General features: G+C 37.7%; 1 protein-coding gene across 2 annotated transcripts; it reads right to left on the bottom strand.

The window, feature by feature from the left end:
- Positions 1-1,419: 1,419 nt before the first annotated feature.
- On the bottom strand, positions 1,420-13,528 carry Arpc4 (Actin-related protein 2/3 complex, subunit 4). Of its 2 annotated transcripts, none has more exons than XM_053779682.2 (6): positions 13,402-13,528; positions 10,957-11,075; positions 9,400-9,552; positions 4,758-4,812; positions 4,230-4,400; positions 1,420-2,771 (listed from the first exon to the last, which is right to left on the bottom strand). In XM_053779682.2, the coding sequence occupies exons 1-6, from the start codon at positions 13,402-13,404 to the stop codon at positions 2,766-2,768; spliced, it is 507 nt and encodes a 168-aa protein (XP_053635657.1). In that variant the 5' UTR covers positions 13,405-13,528; the 3' UTR covers positions 1,420-2,765. The 2 variants fall into 2 exon arrangements, with proteins under 2 accessions (XP_053635657.1, XP_053635659.1); XM_053779684.2 differs by having other exon boundaries at positions 2,631-2,771; positions 13,391-13,521.
- Positions 13,529-17,313: the final 3,785 nt, after the last annotated feature.

Below are 17,313 nucleotides of genomic sequence, written 5' to 3'. Positions count from 1 at the left end.
TTGAATCAAAACTGACTGCCTTCTATTCCTCATGCACTATATGACCCTTGCATGTTTAGTGCTTTCCCTGATTATAATAATAATTAAGGAAAACTAATTACACAATCTTTAATTCTTACATATGTATTTTCAACATGCAGCTCAAAGGAGCTGAATAACTTCATAAATCAGTTTTATACATCCTTTATTAATCAGAATACCTGAAATTAATAAAATTTAAATACAGAATGTACTTTTTATCTTTGATAAAGTATAGAACAAGATATGAAAACAAATAAAATCATGTCAGATTCAGGTTGGCAGTATTTAAAGTATATATATATTTTTTTTTTTTTTTGCCCCTCAGGGGAGATACCAGTAAAGGCTCTTGATCCAAGAAACTGTACTCATCCTCCCCTTCCTTGGATCAAACTTGATTGCCTCCTGTTCCGTAAATGTTATATAATCCACATGGGTTTAGTGCTGTCCTGATTCAATATACTGGACTTATCCTCCCATTGGAGCAAGCCTAAATACCATCCATTTCCCAGGTGCTATATGACCTCTTTGGGTTTAATGCCTCCCCCCCCCCGCCAAAAAAAAAAAATTGCTTTTATTCTTGGTCAGTAATAACCAATGACAAGTGAATATTTTGCCTTGAAAATGCATTAATTACAAATGTTAACTACATTTGTAAAATAATTGAAAGTGTTTCCTAGAACTCATTTAGAGAGAATGGATCAAAGTAGAATGACATGGAAAGCATATAAATCTATAGGGGAAGGAAGGCGGGGTAGGGGTCGTCCTCGAAAGGGTTGGAGAGAGGGGGTAAAGGAGGTTTTGTGGGTAAGGGGCTTGGACTTCCAGCAAGCGTGCGTGAGCGTGTTAGATAGGAGTGAATGGAGACGAATGGTACTTGGGACCTGACGATCTGTTGGAGTGTGAGCAGGGTAATATTTAGTGAAGGGATTCAGGGAAACCGGTTATTTTCATATAGTCGGACTTGAGTCCTGGAAATGGGAAGTACAATGCCTGCACTTTAAAGGAGGGGTTTGGGATATTGGCAGTTTGGAGGGATATGTTGTGTATCTTTATATGTGTATGCTTCTAGACTGTTGTATTCTGAGCACCTCTGCAAAAACAGTGATAATGTGCGAGTGTGGTGAAAGTGTTGAATGATGATGAAAGTATTTTCTTTTTGGGGATTTTCTTTCTTTTTTTGGGTCACCCTGCCTCGGTGGGAGACGGCCGACTTGTTGAAAAAAAAAAAAAAAAAAAAGTATATAAATTAACAAATTAATATATAGTTAAGTGTTTACATCTATTTTGAATAAGTTAATCATTAGTATGTAGGGAAACACAGACAAAATGAGATCCAGCTACTGTTCTTGGTTCATTTAAGCTCTATTGATATATAAATTTGGTAAATTACTACAATAACATGAAAAAGTAATGTCCATTTTTATTGTGTTGATGTAATGTTATCAATATACTCCTTATAAACTTACCACATGTGTAAAACTTTGGTAATTAACAAAATTACCAGCTGCAAATTACAGAAAAATTAAAACAGCCTTGACAGCAGGGGTGTCAAACATACGCCCTATGGATCAGCTTAGGCTCGCCAAGCTCATTTGAATTACACAGACCACAGATGGTTTTTGGGGCTTGGGGGAAGGGGAAAGGAAGTTGGGTAGTTTTGCTTGTGTTCATATGCGCAAAACTGACATTAAAATCTTTTTCCAAAATGGACTTCTTGAATAAATGCATATTAAGAACTTCAGAAGCAATATATCAAGATAATGGTGAGCTTTTTCAAATGTAAGCTTCTCAGAGAGAAAATTGATAATTAACTGGATAAAACAGTATGTTGGGGAGGTGTAACGAACATTTTAAACAGCACGGTGAAATTTAATGCTTTAGTTCACTATAGAATATCATTATGGCCTACCACAGCAAGTAAATTTGACACCTCAGCTTAACAGTGTTTAACGTTTTAAATTGAATGCCTAATAACTGGGATATTCATTATTCCTTACATATAGACATTAATTTATTGCTAAACTTTAAGTATTTTAAGTTTGAAAATTTTCATCATGATTTCATGAAGGGCCAGCACCATTTGCACTAGATATTATTTCCACCTCAAGAAATTGTTTTAATAATTTCTTAAACCTCATTTCTAAAATACTCTTTTAATGGCCGTATTGATAAATTATTATTCACAATCAAAACTGTTGTACAATACACTTAATAAGATATACCAAGACAGTATCAGTCATACAAAATAGTATTCCAACTTACACAAATGTTTTCTTTGACAACTAGTATAAAAGTGCACCGTATATAATAACACAACTTGGCTAAACAGTCGCTGTGAATTAAACAACCTGTAGCAAGAGCCTGTGTTTGAAGTTTCATATAAAATTTGGAATGGTTTAAATGTATTGCGAACAACCATTTTAATTCCCCACAATTATTTGGATACATCATATGCATTAAAAAAGCATTGCTAATTATAGTACTTTTATATATTTAACAAAAAATAATTTTGTGCAATGTTTGAAATGTACAAAAATGGATTTTGTTTGTGAAGATGTGATTTTTATGATACACAAATACAAACCAATGTAAATTATCACTCCAAAGCAATAAAATCAGTCATGAAATTTGTTTTTCACACATGAAACACAAGGTGAAAGAAAAGACGCTATAAGTCTTGCCTCCTACCTTGAGAATCCCCAATGATTTGACAGATTGCTGTGCACTAACATTTTTATTACCACTCAGAACTGGAAAGAAAAACATCAGTAATATAAGTAAAATAAAACAGTTGTCAGATCTTGACAAATTTAGTGGGAAAATACACTATGTTGTTTCTGCAAAAAATCCTCCGTTTCTAAACATAATCTAATTAATACTCGTGAAATGAAAAGGATAATCAAGTACTACAGTATATTAATTATAGGTCTCATACTGTTCAGGTATTTATTATTTTCTTTATTTTTTCAACACGGTGGCCATCTCTCACCGAGGCAGGGTGACCCAAAAAAGAAACACTCACCATCATTCACAAATAATAACTATCTTTGCAGAGGTGCTCAGATACAATAGTTCAGATGTAACTCTAAACAGCAAATATCCCAAGCCCCTCCTTTAAAAGGCAGGCATTGCACATCCCACCTCCAGGACTCAAGTCCAGCTAACTGGTTTCCCTGAATCCCTTCACAAAATATTACTCTGCTCACACTCCAACAGCTCAAGTCCCCAAAACCATTTGTCTCCATTCACTCCTAACATGCTCACACATGCCCGCTGTATGTCCAAGCCCCTTACACACAAAACTACTTTTACCCCCTCTCTCACATCCTTTCCTAGGACAACCCCTACCCCTCCACTACAGTCATCCTATTTTATTCCATCCTCTTTAAGAGACTTAACCACCTCAACAACCCCTCCTCAGCCCTCTGAATAAAGCTTTTAGTAACTCCACACCTCCTAATTTACACACTATGAATTCTCAGCACAATATTTACACCACATGTTGGCCTTATACACCACATCTCCACTGCCCCCAGCCTCTTCTTGCTGCAGAATTTACACCCCATGCTTCACACCCATATGAGTGTAGGTACCACTATGCTCTCATACATTCCCTTCTTTGTCTCCATGGATAACATTCTTTGTCTTCACAGGTACCTCGATGCACCAACCACTCTTTTTCCTTCTTCAATTCTATGGTTTACCTTGTCCTTCATTAACCCATCTGATGACAAGTCTACTCCCAAATATCTAAACACATTCATTTCTTCCATACTGCCTCCCTCCAATGTGATACCAATTTTTCTTTACCTAACTCATTTGATATCCTCATCACCTTACTCTTATCAATGTTCATTTTAAACTTTATTTATTTATTTATTTTAACACACCAGTTGTCTCCCACCGAGGCAGGGTGCCTCAAAAAAGAAGAAACACTCTCATAAAGTTTATCTTCTGTTTAGCATTTAGTACAGAAGGGGTTACTAGCCCCCCCCCCCCCACTTCCAACATTTTCGTCACCTCCCACAACACTAATGGCTTGAAATCTATTATAAAAGCAAAATAGCAATGGTAACGTAATTATAAAATCTCGAGAGGTAACTTGTGTGATTTATCTCCTAATATATATTTTCAGCATCTTATTCTGCTTACATCTTTTTATTACTTTTGGCTCTACCATGTTTACATTTACAATGTACAGTACTTACTCTTTTTAAGTATTCCATGGCACATTCTCTGGCTCGAGCATTCACAGCCAGTTTCATTTCCGAAATCTCCTTATCAATCTCTTCCATGAAGTGAATGACAAAATCTACCAGTTTGTGTTTGAACATCTGCTCTGTGTGGAAGTTCGTTATGAGGAAAGATATGTCGTAGCCCTGTTAAATGTAAAGATGTAATTAGTGAACATCACACCTTAACATCAGTGCTGATTTTTAATTAAAAATAAACAAGTTCAGTGTCATAAACAAATATTCAAAGATCAAAATCAACTTTAAGTCTAAAAATCTACATACAATATTATTTACTGTACATTTTTAGAACTAGTTTTATGTCTATGAATAACTAGGTATACTTATTCAGCATGCAATGATAAATCAAAGAAGGTATTCACTATACTATATTGTACAGGAAAAATATACAGAGCTTAATAATAAAGTAAAAAACTGTTACAACTGCAAGTGACCTTCATCAAGATATTTATCCTGTCTACAAATACCAAAAATTAAACTAACCTGTACAGGTTTTCTACGTAGAATTATGAAATTTTCAGCTCTCATCATCATAAATCTGTAAAATAAAATATATAAAGTGTGCTGTTGGTGTGTAAGCAAGGAAACATGAAGGAATTCAGAAAAAACCAGTTAGCCAGACTTGAGTCCTAAAGATGGGAAGGACAGTGCTAGCACTCTGAAGGAGGGGTGAAGATGTTGCAGTCACAGAGTAATCTGAATTGTAATGTCAACAAACTTCTGGTAAGACACTGAATGAATAATGTTGGATGTTTCCTTCTTTGGATCACCATGCCTTGACAGAAGACAGCACTGCGCTTTCTACCTTTACGACTAATCTGGCTAACAGGTTTCCCTTAAATCCAATAGCACAATGTTAAGCCATAAAAATTACTTCTCTCCACTCCAGTCTAACATGCTCACACAAGTCTTCTGAATGCTCAAGCCCCTAGCACTCAAAACCTCCTTTACTCCACCCCCTCTCCAAACCTTCCTGGGATGACCCCTTATTCCTCTTTCCTTCTGCCCTTGATTTATATGGAGAGAAAAAGAAAAGTTAAAAGTGTGGTAAAAAGAGTGCAAAAGGAAAGCCAATGAGTGAGGCTTCATTAACAAATTTTGCTAAGAATAAGAAAAAGTTTTGGAGTGAGAACACGTGGACTTAACAGTTTACAACAGAAGAGAGATGCTTGAGGGGGAGGTGGATGTACTGGAAAGATGTAAACAATACTTGGCTGAGATGTCATGTACTGATAGAGAAAAGGAGGCAATGATTTCATGCATTGGGCAGGGAAGAATATCTAATAGGAGTAAAAAAAAAAAAGAGCTTGAGGTGAATGTGGGGCAAGTGCATAAGGCAGTGGGAAGAATGAAAGTGAATACAGCATCAGGGACAGATAGATTTAGAAGCATATATTAAATAGGCCACCCCACCTCAGTGGGATACGGCTGGTAATTTGAAAGAAGAAAAAGAATATTAAAAGCAGGTGGGGATATAGTTTTGGAGCAGTTAGTGTATTTGTTCAATATGAGTAAAATAAAGGAAGATACCAAACAACTGGGGAAAGCACACAGATATGCAGGTAATCCACCACTTCCAAGATTTTAAAGAGATTAGTCAGTCCATGGTGAAGAGAGGATCACTGAACTAATGTTCCATTGACGAGTCTTGGTCTTTAAGTCACTATGTCTGCAATCTTCTAACCAAATTGAACCCAACAACATTCTCTACTTATGATGACACTGAAGGTCTCCTGTCTCAATGTCATCAAAGCTTACAACTCCAAGAAAGGCAGCATTAACAAAAGTGACATGCTCCCACATCTCTAAAAGACTCCTGTGAGGGCCAGAAGATGGTGTGTTCAAAGTTTCAACACTTTGAACACACATCAGGGATTGATCATATAACACTCAAAGACTTCAAGATGGATATATCAGCATCTTCAGGATCACACAAAAGCCAAGGAATGGGAAATAAGCTTTCTTGCCTTCGGACTCCATTGTTCACTTCAGTGTTTCATGATCCAGTCTTCAATAACAACAGGCAAACCAGTGAATTCTGCTCCACATCTAAAGATGTGCACTGTTCTAGATGGCTATGCAATGTCTGCAAGAGAGCGTTTTGCCTATCAGACACCAGAAACTGCTTCGTATCATATTACCACGAGGAGCCATAAACAATTTTACGAATATTCCTACCACTCCCGAACTCTGAATGAGGGGTGGGGATATTCGCAGTTTGGAAGGGCATGTGACCTGTAGTATCTGCACACCTCTGGCAAGACAGTAATAGTGACAAAGGGTTTCTTTTTGGGGCTAGCCTAACCTTGATGGAGATGGCCAGTGTTAAAAAATTAAGGATTTGTATTTTTGTATAATATTCTAATTACAGAAACTCATTTTCATGTCAATGTTTGTTGCATTTTACGCAATACATATACAGTGAACCCCTGCTTTACAATCAGCTCCCAATGCAACCAATTATGTAAGTGTATTTATGTAAGTGCGTTTGTACGTGTATGTTTGGGGGTCTGAAATGGACTAATCTAATTCACAATATTCCTTATGGGAACAAATTCATTCAGTACTGGCACCTGAGCATACTTCTGGAATGAAATATCGTAAACCGGGGGTCCACTGTATTGCAGCCTACAACTTGCTTTATTTTTAAATAAGGTTTTAACTATTTATATGTAAGTTTTGTAAAACAAATACTACTTATATAATGGGATTAAATTACGGGGAATCAAATGCAAAATGGGAACTGACAGTTACTTTTTGCTGATGATACTGTGCTTTTGGGAGATTCTAAAGAAAAGTTGCAAAGATTAGCGGACGAGTTTGGGGGTGTGTGTAAAGGTAGAAAGTTGAAAGTGAACATAGAAAAGAGTAAGGTGATGAGGGTATCAAATGATTTAGATAAAGAAAAATTGGATATCAAATTGGGGAGGAGGAGTATGGAATAAGTGAATGCTTTCGCATATTTGGGAGTTGACGTGTCAGCGGATGGATGTATGAAGGATGAGGAGATTAACCATAGAATTGATGAAGGAAAAAAGGTGAGTGGTGCATTGAGGTATATGTGGAGACAAAAAACATTATCTATAGAGGCAAAGAAAGGAATGTATGAAAGTATAGTGGTACCAACACTCATATGGGTGTGAAGCTTGGGTTGTGAATACTGCAGTGAGGAGGCAGTTGGAGGCAGTGGAGATGTCCTGTCTAAGGGCAATGTGTGGTGTAAATATTATGCATAGAATTTGGAGTGTGGAAATTAGGAGAAGGTGTGGAGTTAATAAAAGTATTAGTCAGAGGGCTGAAGAAGTGTTGTTGAGGTGGTTTGGTCATTTAGAGAGAACAGATCAAAGTAGAATGACATGGACAGCGTAAAAATCTGTAGGAGAAGGTAGGCAGGGTAGGGGTTGTCCTCGAAAAAGTTGGAGGGAGGGAGTAAAGGAGGTTTTGTGGGTGAGGGGCTTGGACTTCCAGCAAGCATGTGTGAGCACGTTAAATAGGAGTGAATGGAGATGAATGGTATTTGGGACCTGACGAGCTGCTGGAGTGTGAGCAGCGTAATATTTAGTGAAGGGATTCAGGGAAACCGGTTATATTTATATAGCCGGACTTGAGTATTGGAAATGGGAAGTACAATGCCTGCACTTTAAAGGAGGGGTTTGGGATATTGGCAGTTTGGAGGGGTATATTGTGTATCTTTATACGTATATGCTTCTAAACTGTTGTGTTCTTGGCACCTCTGCAAAAACAGTGATTATGTATGAGTGAGGTGAAAGTGTTGAACGATGATGAAAGTATTTTCTTTTTGGGGATTTTCTTTCTTTTTGGGTCACCCTGCTTCGGTGGGAGATGGCCAACTCGTAAGAAAAAAACTTCTCTATTTTTTCATGTTGAGTGCAGTTTTTATGTGCACAGCTTCAACATTGTATTGCACATAACGTTCCATACAGCCCGTACTGATTTAGCATAGCCCCCAAACTATAATTCACATATAAAAACAGGCCAAGAACAAAATCTTAGTAAGGCCTAAATACCAGTATTCACTTGTCAAAAGGTTTTAAAAAATCCCTCCACGAATTCTATTATGGAACGTGATAGGGTTAAGCAATAAGGGCTTGAGAATCTAGAAGGCATGTGTGAACATGTTCACAAAATATAAATGAAGACGAGGCATTAGGGACTTGACATGCTTTTGGTAGTACGAGCAAGCTAACATTTATGAAGGGATTCGGAGAAACTGGTTAGTCAATTTTGGGTCTTGGAGGCAAGAAGTGTATAGAGTGCTTGCACTCATGACAAGACAGCTAATGAATGAATGATGCCGAGTGTATTTCCCTATTTAAGGGTCACCCTACCTTGGTGAAAGATGGCTAATGTAATAAAAAAATGACCAGCTAACCAATATTAGAATTAGCATAACTATATTTGACTGTTTTTTACCTGGGAGGAGGGGGGGAGAAGGAAACCTCAGGTGACCCCCCAAAACTATACAATAAACTATATAGGCCAAAATCAAAAGACAGCATTCCCTGATGGGAAGACCTTCAGTAATGATAAATAATGTAAAATGTATTTGATTTATTATTAAAGTACAATTCAGTAAACCCTCTGTATAACAGACTAACTGGAGGGAAGGGGTAAGGTGGCTAGTGATGACAATTGTGATGGATAGAGACAAGACTGTTTTGTTGTAGTGGATAGAGATCTGATTGTTTTGCTGTGACCGTAACACTAATGGACAATTCTTCTAATTAATGGACTTTGTCTACCATTTCCAAATCAAATGACCCAGAAAATTTTGTTTTGTATTTACGAAGTCCATTATAGAGATCCAATACAGGTAGGGTTTACTGTATGCATTTAAGAAATCTGGTTACGTAAATATCACAGATGCAGTGGATACATTTGTTAATAATGTTTTACCCTCACAGTGGCATTATCAAGTCAGTAACTTTATAGGCACCACATAGGTGAAACTTTTATTATTAACTGAAGTATATAATGCTTTGAGGTGTAACTCATTCTATCTTGCTTGTTAGTATTAACATACTATTCCAGTTCAAAATCCAATTAAAAGGCATATTGTATATACAGTAGCTGGTAAGAATACATCAATGTTTGCAATAACTACCTCATAAATTTATGACAAAGGATACGTTCAATATCATCTGCTTGTTTAATAGAGATGGAAATCCTGATGGAGTTGATGGATGGTTCTATTAGAACTTTCTCTTTTTCATTTCGACTAACAACAACAGCAGTCATCAAGAGTTCCTTACTTGATCTGAGGAATAAAAAATTACAATATAAAAATCAATATAGTGGATACAATATATAGAATGTGAATATCTTGAAACATTTCTACTAGTCTTATGTGTCAATATGAAAGTTAGGTATTGTACTGCCTATGTTGATTGCTAACAGAAGTTCAATGCAGTGTTAACTAACATGCACACCCCAGTAGTATACTGACTAGTTGTGGGGAAATGCTTTTAACATCTACTGATAAAACCAAAATTTTCTTATGTTCTTTCTGAATCTGAACTTATCCAACTTGAATCTATTATTCAGGGTGCTTTCTTGATTAGATATTCCTAGCACCCTATTTTTATTTCCAGTTTTTAAACCTACCTTTTATTTGTATATAAAATACTTCAATCATATCTGCTCTCATTCTATTCCTGAGTGCAATTTCTGTGTTCTCAATCTACTTTTGATTTTAAGATTCCTTATACAGTGGAATAATTCTATCCTTTGTATTCCCCATTGCTTTTATATCCATTCTGTAGTATGAAGACCAGGAATAAAACACACAATCTAAGTGAAGCATTATTAATGATGAATAGAACTCTTAATCTGACATAACTAATTACCAAAATAATCTGCAGAAAATGAAGCAGAATATAGATCATTATTTTTCAATGTAAAATTAGATTTTTCACCTGTCACAGATTAATGGATGAGTATGCACTATATGTAGATGAAATTACATTTATGGGGAGTTTTTAACCCATAGGGGTCATACAATGTCTAAGAAAATGAGAGGCATTCCCTCACCAACATGACAGAACCTTGAGGGGTACACCATATGTAGCCCTGTTAATTAATACTGTAATATCATTTGTTCTTGACTTCTCTTGGGTCTCTTCCTCTGAGTTATTTTCATTTCTTCTGAATGTACAAAATAAATTATTATGGTAGGCATCACTCTCAATGGTTTGAGTTTCATGGATTCTATTAGGCTTAGATTATCATCTTTCATCTTTTATCTAGGCTCATTTGCCTTCTTAGTGGTTTTATCAGCACTTATGTAATCAACTTTGAGACTCCAATTAGTTCCATTTACATTTAGATGCAGCTGTGGTTGTGCATGTTTGTGTGAACAAACATGTGTCTATCTATCTGTAGGTACATATAGAGGCAGAGCAATGCTAAAGGTGTTCCATCTTTAGTGTTTAACCTATTTCCAATGGTTGTAACATGTACATGTTTGTGAATTCAATTTATTCTTAATGTCTTCTAAGTTTTTATACTTTATTTTCAATATCTTAACCTTTTCTATAAAGGTAGCAATTATTCCAGACCCTTACTACAAAAGACTGCATCCTACCTCAACATTTCTAAAGATTTTTCCATCCATTGTGGCATATAATTATTTGCTTAGAAAAATGTGAATGGAATTACTTACCTAACCTCTACTTCAGGTTTATTGTGTCTTTCTACAACTTGTGAGTTAAAATTATGAAGACACATTGCAGCTGAGAGTGTGTGCCGAACAGCATTCAGGTAAGGACGTAATGTGGCCGACTGCAAAACATCATATAATTAACAGTTTACAAACACACACATTAGATCTCATCACCTCATTAATAATAACTATTATACCAACAGCAAAAATTATTAAATACCTTGGCATAACTAATATTCGATAAATATTAAAACCAACTCCCAAAAACACAAATACTGCCACAGGGATATTATTAGGAACCAAGGGCAAAGAAAAATGATGAAATTTAAATAAAAATTTCCTGTATCTCCTTCCAGTAGTTCTAGAGTATATACTGTACTATACATATACATACATAATCATTCACCTCTCTCACCTGTCATACACACAGTTGCATATTTATCTGCTAATCTGCACTAGCAAAGTTCAGATGAACAATTGGTTTATCATGAAGCTTAGGTTTTGATTAAATTAAGTTACACTTCAGATAAACATGGCAGTTTTATTTTCCTTCATACAGGCCTGCCAAGCCATGGTATTCCATGGCCAGGTAGGCAACACTTGCTTCACACACAGTGTGTCTGTGGTTCAATCCCAGGCAAGGGTGGAAACATTGGGTGTGTTTCCTTACAGATGTTGTCCTGTTTACCTAGCAAACAAGTAGGTACCTAGGTGTTAGTCAACTGGTGTGGGTTGCATCCTGGGGAACAAGACTGAGGACCCCAATGGAAATAACATCACACTGCCTTTCTTGGGTTAACCTGGGTAGCTAACCCTCAAGGGTTAAAAATCCAAACAAAATCTTATCGTATCTTACCACAGTACTTCCAGGCAAAGCGGTAACATCTTCAACCTGATTTTATTTAAACTGTAACTCAGTGGTACACATGATGGGATTAGTGCTTTTCTTTAAAACTGAATTCAGATCGGTAAGGAGTAAGCATGTCATGTTAGGTTATGTGTGAGTACAGCTGCTTGTAATAATAATAATAACTATAGTAATAATAGTCCATTTTATTCATATGAAATCTGTACAAGTGATACTGATTTTATTAGCATCGTTTGTAGTGAATTATGCAAATATGTATTATCTATATTTATGACTGGAGTTCATGATATTCAAACAACAATATACATTAAAATAGAACTTATTATATACAGTATCTGTGACTGTTTTTAAATTTTCTACCCTCTAAGTCCAGCCTGGGACCAGGCTCGTCTGTTGACTGCCAGTTCAATTAGGCTGTTGGTGTTGGTAGCCCACTAACCCACATAACTCTATGCAAAAAATTTGCAGGAAAAAGGTCACAGCAACTAGCCTAACTTAGACTAGTCCAACTTTGCTTAATCTAGCCACACCTAACAAACTAACATAACCTAAACTAACTTTACTTGAAGTTTTAAGTGACATTTTCCCCTGTGACTATTAGCTGCCACTGACCCAGATACCCATCATTTCTGGTTGACCCAGTATATGATGGCGGTGATAAAGACACGTATGTAGCACAAGGAATCTTATTGATGAAATGTTCTGCCTGCACTGCAGGCTTCTTCAGCCGAATATGGAGATAAATCTGAATCCTGAAGATGTCAGCATTGATGGAAGCAGCAGACAAAGTGTAAAGATAGTCTGATGTGATCAGTTTATCACCCCTAGATTACATCGGCATCACCTTTGATTACATCAAACTACCTCTACATCTCGTCTACCTCATCTTCCATAAATGCAAATGACTCCAGGATTCTGATTCATCTTTGTATTTGACTGCTGAAGCTTGAAGTGTAGGCAAAACATTTTGTCAAAAAGATTCCGAATGCTGCAAATGTGACTTACTAATCAACTTGGTGGTATTGTATGCTATTTATTCAGGTACAGATAAATACAGTTACATAAATTATTAGATAAATGGTTCAGAGAACCGACAAGTTAATAAATTACATAAATTATCATACATAGCAGTATATGTGTAGAGTAGCTGGGATAACCAAAAAAAAGTCAAAGTGATTTATTTCCACTGGGGTTCTTGGTTGAATATTCTTGGACTTTTTTTGTGAGGTACTTATTTACATATATGTATTTCCTGATTTATGACAGACTGAATGAGGGTATATTAAGAAGGCTTATGAGAACTGAATAACTGCATTAAGTTGTTAAGTTTATTTAGGTATAGGTACACATAAGTAATTCTACACGGTGTAAATTACTCAAAATAAAATATAATAAATATTCTTCAAGTATGTTTCAATAAAAGTTGAAATATTAAAAAGCGGCAAATGAGTTAGATCTCCCTATGAATCATGCCACACCACACACATGAAGCAACAGCAATGCACACTCAAGGCTCGGTGATAAATTACTAGTATTAGTGCCTCACTCCATGTGCCAATAACTTACGATACACTGACCATGATGGGTGTTTGAGAGATGACGAGAACAGCAGTGATCACAGACTTGTCTCAGCTCTTCCTGTCACTTATCTCGGGTCCACCCGAAGTGTTCTAACATTGTCTCCGACTTCCACCTACTCTATAGTGTCTCTAATAGTGTTACTTCACAGCACGCCCACAACTCTCAAATAATGAGAAATTAAAACATTCGTAATAATACATATAATTCTGTAACATGCCCATAATGCAATCAATAACATAAGACAAAGTCATACGTATTAACGTTTCAAAGGACCCCATTGGAAATTAGTTAGTCTGACTTTTTTGGGGTTATCCTAGGTTCTTTACACATATTTTACTATGTATGATAATCTATGTAACTGTATTTGTGTACACCTGAATAATTTACTTATTTACTTATACTGGGCATTTTCCATTTCCTTCGCTCGAACACATTTTGCCATTGTTTACATATTTATTTTTCAAAGTTACTGCCACATTCAAAATCATAAGATTGCATATAATAAACTTTATATTTTAAGCTAAAAGTAGACAAATATGTTAATAATAATAAAAATAACAGTTTTACGGGTATTAAAGGTTGTATGCCGCCGCCCCTAAGAGGTTGACTTTCCCGGGAAAAATATAAACAACTCTAATCTTTGAAAATAAAAATGAAAGTGCAAATATTTGCAACAAGACTAGTCCCAGACCTATGAGGATTGTCCTACGAAGAAAGGTTAAGGGAAATTGACCTGACGACACTGGAGGACAGGAGGGTCAGGGGAGACATGATAACGACATATAAAATACTGCGCGGAATAGACAAAGTGGACAACGATAGGATGTTTCAGAGATGGGACACAGAAACAAGAGGTCACAATTGGAAGTTGAAGACTCAAATGAGTCAAAGGGATGTTAGGAAGTATTTCTTCAGTCATAGAGTTGTCAGGAAGTGGAATAGTCTGGCAAGTGACGTAGTTGAGGCAGGAACCATACATAGTTTTAAGATGAGGTATGATAAAGCTCATGGAGCACGGAGAGAGAGGACCTAGTAACAATCAGTGAAGAGGCGGGGCCAGGAGCTATGAATCGATCCCTGCAACCACAAATAGGTGAGTACAAACAGGAGAGAACAAATATTCGAGTACACACACACACCCCAATGGAAATAAGTCACTTTGTCCGACTTTTTGGGGTTATCCTAGGTTCTCTACACATATGCTGTTATGTATGATAATCTATGTAACTGTATTTGTGTATACCTGAATAACCTTACTTACACAGTGGCAATGCTTTACATACAGTGAGCAAGGTCGGGGTATTTTTCCAGAATGGTTTGTAATATACCACTGTGAATAAAATACTTTGACATTTCTTGAACATTTCTGAGTGAGTTGTCTCTGAATTCAATAATTTTATTGCATTCCAGTACAAAAGTAAGCAAGGTGTGACAATAGTCCAACTGGCAAAGTTTACATTTCGTTTGGTCTACATCTGGTGGTGGTGATTTAACCTGCCGAAGATACTTGTAACCCACATAAGAACATAGAACACTGCAAAAGGTCTACTCACAACTTGTCCAATACCCCTGCCAAGCTACCCAGGACTCTATAACCCCACCCGGTGGATCATCAGATGCGGCATTCTCCACCTGACCTCAACATTCTGAACCTGACTAAAAATACTCCCGTACCTTCCACCCCAGGTAGATCTGTTTGTTGATAAATTAAACACATGTGCAACTCTTGGGTATCTTTATTGAGGAGGCCTGGTCATGGACCGGGTCGTGGGGAGTTTACCTGGAGTTTACCTGGAGAGAGTTCCGGGGGTCAACGCCCCCGCGGCCCGGTCTGTGACCAGGCTTCCTGGTGGATCAGAGCCTGATCAACCAGGCTGTTGCTGCTGGCTGCACGCAAACCAACGTACGAGCCACAGCCCGGCTGATCAGGAACTGACTTTAGGTGCTTGTCCAGTGCCAGCTTGAAGACTGCCAGGGGTCTGTTGGTAATCCCCCTTATGTGTGCTGGGAGGCAGTTGAACAGTCTCGGGCCCCTGACACTTATTGTATGGTCTCTTAACGTGCTAGTGACACCCCTGCTTTTCATTGGGGGGATGGTGCATCGTCTGCCAAGTTTTTTGCTTTCGTAGTGAGTGATTTTCGTGTGCAAGTTCGGTACTAGTCCCTCTAGGATTTTCCAGGTGTATATAATCATGTATCTCTCCCTCCTGCGTTCCAGGGAATACAGGTTTAGGAACCTCAAGCGCTCCCAGTAATTGAGGTGTTTTATCTCCGTTATGCGCGCCGTGAAGGTTCTCTGTACATTTTCTAGGTCGGCAATTTCACCTGCCTTGAAAGGTGCTGTTAGTGTGCCGCAATATTCCAGCCTAGATAGAACAAGTGACCTGAAGAGTGTCATCATGGGCTTGGCCTCCCTAGTTTTGAAGGTTCTCATTATCCATCCTGTCATTTTTCTAGCAGATGCGATTGATACAATGTTATGGTCCTTGAAGGTGAGATCCTCCGACATAATCACTCCCAGGTCTTTGACGTTGGTGTTTCGCTCTATTTTGTAGCCAGAATTTGTTTTGTACTCTGATGAAGATTTAATTTCCTCATGTTTACCATATCTGAGTAATTGAAATTTCTCATCGTTGAACTTCATATTGTTTTCTGCAGCCCACTGAAAGATTTGGTTGATGTCTGCCTGGAGCCTTGCAGTGTCTGCAATGGAAGACACTGTCATGCAGATTCGGGTGTCATCTGCAAAGGAAGACACGGTGCTGTGGCTGACATCCTTGTCTATGTCGGATATGAGGATGAGGAACAAGATGGGAGCTAGTACTGTGCCTTGTGGAACAGAGCTTTTCACCGTAGCTGCCTCGGACTTTACTCTGTTGACGACTACTCTCTGTGTTCTGTTAGTGAGGAAATTATAGATCCATCGACCGACTTTTCCTGTTATTCCTTTAGCACGCATTTTGTGCGCTATTACGCCATGGTCACACTTGTCGAAGGCTTTTGCAAAGTCTGTATATATTACATCTGCATTCTTTTTGTCTTCTAGTGCATTTAGGACCTTGTCGTAGTGATCCAATAGTTGAGACAGACAGGAGCGACCTGTTCTAAACCCATGTTGCCCTGGGTTGTGTAACTGATGGGTTTCTAGATGGGTGGTGATCTTGCTTCTTAGGACCCTTTCAAAGATTTTTATGATATGGGATGTTAGTGCTATTGGTCTGTAGTTCTTTGCTGTTGCTTTACTGCCCCCTTTGTGGAGTGGGGCTATGTCTGTTGTTTTTAGTAACTGTGGGACGACCCCCGTGTCCATGCTCCCTCTCCATAGGATGGAAAAGGCTCGTGATAGGGGCTTCTTGCAGTTCTTGATGAACACAGAGTTCCATGAGTCTGGCCCTGGGGCAGAGTGCATGGGCATGTCATTTATCGCCTGTTCGAAGTCATTTGGCGTCAGGATAACATCGGATAGGCTTGTGTTAATCAAATTTTGTGGCTCTCTCATAAAAAATTCATTTTGATCTTCGACTCTCAGTCTGGTTAGCGGCTTGCTAAAAACTGAGTCATATTGGGACTTGAGTAGCTCACTCATTTCCTTGCTGTCATCTGTGTAGGACCCATCTTGTTTAAGTAGGGGCCCAATACTGGACGTTGTTCTCGATTTTGATTTGGCATAGGAGAAGAAATACTTTGGGTTTCTTTCGATTTCATTTATGGCTTTTAGTTCTTCCCGCGATTCCTGACTCCTAAAGGATTCTTTTAGCTTAAGTTCGATGCTTGCTATTTCTCTGACCAGTGTCTCCCTACGCATTTCAGATATATTGACCTCTTTTAGCCGCTCTGTTATTCTTTTCCGTCGCCTGTAAAGGGAGCGCCTGTCTCTTTCTATTTTACATCTACTCCTCCTTTTTCTT

The sequence above is a fragment of the Cherax quadricarinatus genome, chromosome 24 (assembly GCF_038502225.1).
Source record: "Cherax quadricarinatus isolate ZL_2023a chromosome 24, ASM3850222v1, whole genome shotgun sequence".
NCBI lineage: Eukaryota > Metazoa > Arthropoda > Malacostraca > Decapoda > Parastacidae > Cherax > Cherax quadricarinatus.
Note: the sequence above shows the minus strand (reverse complement) of the source record. Positions and strands in the feature narration are given on the sequence as shown.